We start from the raw sequence: 3,990 nt of genomic DNA on the forward strand, positions 1-3,990 counted from the left end.
AAGTACATAACTTGTAAGAATTTGGACAACATATTCGAAATCAGCGACCCCGAATTTAGTAAGTAAGTGTATTTCCAACACAAACAAACATTGATCACTGATATGATCAATGTAACCCCAAATCAACAAAATCAAAAATTAGATTAAAAAGTCTATTTAAACATGTTTAAAAGTTTTACAACACTTCTTCGAGTTGCTTTACACATAATCAGAGTGCCAGTACTTGTTTTAAAAATATAAAACTTACAACATTTGCGTTAACAAGGGAACCATTCAAGAAAGATCGAAAATTCTGATCAATGTTACCCCGGATTGCGGTACATATAAATGTAACCCACATCCAAGTTCAGCTATTAGAACAACTGGGGTGTCAATTATTTTGTTTTTTTTTTTTCAAATTTCATGATGTTCAGGATGTTCTAGGTTATCAATGAAGTCCCAAATACAAATAATCCCATTTATACAGCCGTTTATATGTTGGGGTCATATATGAACCCTCCGGCTCCAAAGGGTTAAGAAGCAGATTCTTTTTAATTCACGATTTCGCGAATTTTGGTTATTAATTTGTATAATTTTTATTTTTGGACATCCCTTTCTCTTCCTGTGATCTTTTCATATTTTTCCTGTAATACCGATTTTATGATTATTTTGTTATGCATCTTCTAATTTATGCATCTTTTTGATGCCTGCATAAAAAGAGGGAGAGCTACTCAGAACCAACATTGTGCATTAGATAACGTAATAATGACGGTAACTATGGCAATGGCGACTAAAGGACGTTAATAGGGAAGAGCAAAGGGAGGTTGTAAGGACATTTTAAAGGATCCCAAGAGGCTTCAGCAGGGTACTAGGAGATCTCAAGGGAGTTTCAAAGGGCCTAAGGAGGTTCCAATGACGATTGAGGGGATCTCATTGTTCTCTCAGGAGCTTCAGGGAGTTCCAGTGGGTCTTAGCAGCATTAGCGGAGCCAGCATTTTCTTTTTTCTTGCTCACTCTCCTAAACATACACGAAAATGAGAAAGATGGAAGAGGAGGCAGCTTACATCCTCTTTCATCTCGCTCTGTCTCTGTCTGTCTCTGTTACAGGAGAATGAGTAAGAGGAAAGAAAAAGCTGGCTCCATCGATGCTCAACAGCATTTCAGGAGACTTCAGGGCATTTATGGGATCTCAAGGGTACTAGGAAATCCCAGGAGCGTTTCAAGGGTGTTCCAGAGAATTTAAGAGAGTGCCGGGAGTTCCAAAGCGTTCTAGAGCGTTTTAAGGGGTTTCAAGTGCCTTTTAATATAACCGGAAACCCGAAAGCCGATATTGCGTTGAAAAGTCCCATCAGTTCTCGGAGAGTTTCAGTGAATTTCCGACGGGTGTTTGAGGCGTTACAGGTGCGTCCGAGGGGTCCGAGAGGGTGTAGGGGAATTTCAGAGACATTTCAGTAAGTTTCAGAGGGTTTTCAGTGGGTTGAGAAGCGTTACATGGGGCCCCGGGGTTCCAAAAGGTCTTAGGTGCGTAGCCCTTAGAAACTTTCAGTAGCGCCCATTCAAAATCCCATTGGAACCTCCGTTATCCATTTGAAATACCCCTGTAACCCCTTGGGTGGTTCTGAAACCCCCATGAATCGACCTGCCTCGAAACATCCATGAAACCTCGATAACCCCTTAATCAATTTGAAATGCTCCTCAAACCTCTTAGAACGCCTTCAAAATTCCCCAGAATCCCCCTGAAACTCATCAAAAAACCCATTGAAATGCCCCTGAAATGGTATTAAACGCCCCTAAAAACCTCTTGAAGTTCTGAAATGCATTAAAGCACCCCTGAAGCCCTTTTGTAACGCCTTTTGAAGGCTCTTGAGACTTATCTATATCTTAAGGAAAAGATTCTTAGATAAGTTCTTGGGAAAGTTGATTGTGGAAACGACCAACGGATTGGTAGAGTTATCCCTCTATGGTTGGCTATTCGGTCCGGTTAAATTATAAGCGGATTGATACTATTTCATCCGACGTTACGACCCTTGGTTTGGATCTTGGGAAATACTTCTAACATCTTCTCATACTTCAAGAGTTAAGAAGTTTGTTTTATTCATATCTACTAAACAAAAAAAAGTGGTATTCCTTGATTAATATATTTTCGTCCGAATCATATTATCCATCACCAATTTTCTAAAATCCCGGAAAATGAATGCAACTTCCCTTACAGAACGCTCATGGCCGCCGTAAACGCAAGCATGGCTATTGAAGAAACGGCACGAATATCAGCTCCCGACTGTGACGTGGATCCACTGGAACCGGAACCACTTGTGCCACTCGATCCGCTTGATCCACTTCCACTTGATCCACTTGTGTCAGAGCCGTTGCTGCTGGAGCTACTTGCATCGGCAGCTCGACGAACTCTCACTTCTGATGCGAAGTCAGCGCTTTGCTCGTTTTCCTCAGCTGGTTCCGACTCAGGTTCCTGATCTTGTTCTTGAGCTGGTTCTTGTTCAGGTACTTGAGCTTCCGCATCCTCCGGCTTTCCATCAACTTCTTCCGGTACATCCTCCATCAATCTGTTCATTCCTTCGCACTCCGCTTCCACTTCGTAGTCACACACGCAGGCCCGAGCATTCCAGTACAACTCCGGTGGGCAGGACAGCTCAACCTGTTGGGTGGAAACACACGCGTAGAACTTCCGGCAGTCACGATGCTTCAGGAAGATGACATCCTGCGAAGGATTGGAATTCAGCGGACATCGGCTCGACTGCGGAAGGCAGATACTGTTGGCAACGGCGGTGGAATTGTATGGCCTGTTGTCCAGTTGGTCCGAATCTTCACCGCGGGAACATCCAGAGGCTCGGGGGTAGTCGCAGAATGAGTTTCCCACATTCCAGTGCAATCCGGCGGGGCAGTCCTGTTCTACCGGATGGTTTCCTACACATGTGAGGAATTTGGAGCAGCTGGTTGGATGTGGTAGGTGGACAGTCTTTGCCGGGTCGACCTTGGTTGGGCACAGAACGGAAGACAGGCTTCCAGTGACCAAACTGAGTACAACGATGAGCGCTGTGGAGAAGTTCGATATGTGATGCTGTATCATGAGCAAATGACTGAATGGTACTTACTCAACATTTTGAAGGAGAAGAAAAACTAAATTGTGGAATGATTTGTAGGGAAATGAGTTGAGCTTATATACCACATTGCAACTATTGAACTTGAAACTATTAAGTGGTTTATCATGTAATGCACTTGAATTATCTTTTAGTGCAAATCGGAGCCAATAATATTCGTTCCGTCCCTTCATTTGGACAACCATTTGAACACCTCGCCAAAAACTGCACCTCGGCATCAACCCCGTCCCATTTGACAAGAAAGTAAATTGAAACGCAAATAAGCCTCAACAAGAAGACGACAACAGACGACCCACCGACAAACGAATCGTACCGATATCACACTTCAGTTTAATACCTACAAGTGGCCCCTCTCAAAAGTCCCACCAGAATCGAAGACGCCGACACATGTAGGGAACCACACCACCCAGCAGCGAGAGGCCAGCTCACCTTTCCTGTGTGCAATGAAGCGTTGAGGCATGTGAAATTTGATAATTGATTCCACCCTACCCTATCGCGTGGCGGAGGAGCGTCTTCGAGGTTTGGGGACGGGGGTGTAGTTCCTTGGATAGGCGGGCGGACACACAGGTGGACACAGGAAATTGTGTCTTATTTCAAGTATCGATTTCCGAACAAGGTGGATTGGAAATGAACCTGACCGGTGACGGGGACGGCCACTGCGATGCTCTGCTCAGACTATTATTATCGATGCGGGAATCGACGGGAGTTATTTTTGAATATGGGAAGCCTTCCAATTACGGACGCCCGATCATTTTAAAATGTTAAACCGGATGCCGGATGTGTTGCTGGGGGAGGATTTGTAAAAGTTCCAATGAAGGGGAACTTGAATTGTCGTACGACGTGAAGTTGGTTAACAGTCGACAGTTCCATTGTCTGGGTAATTCAATCTAGTCGA

General features: G+C 44.1%; 1 protein-coding gene across 1 annotated transcript; it reads right to left on the minus strand.

The window, feature by feature from the left end:
- Window positions 1-2,101: 2,101 nt before the first annotated feature.
- LOC109405124 (peritrophin-1) lies at window positions 2,102-3,228 on the minus strand. The gene is made up of 2 exons (XM_019678125.3): window positions 3,090-3,228; window positions 2,102-3,030 (listed from the first exon to the last, which is right to left on the minus strand). The coding sequence occupies exons 1-2, from the start codon at window positions 3,094-3,096 to the stop codon at window positions 2,186-2,188; spliced, it is 852 nt and encodes a 283-aa protein (XP_019533670.2). The 5' UTR covers window positions 3,097-3,228; the 3' UTR covers window positions 2,102-2,185.
- Window positions 3,229-3,990: the final 762 nt, after the last annotated feature.

This window comes from Aedes albopictus, chromosome 2, assembly GCF_035046485.1.
Source record: "Aedes albopictus strain Foshan chromosome 2, AalbF5, whole genome shotgun sequence".
Classification (NCBI taxonomy): Eukaryota; Metazoa; Arthropoda; class Insecta; order Diptera; family Culicidae; genus Aedes; species Aedes albopictus.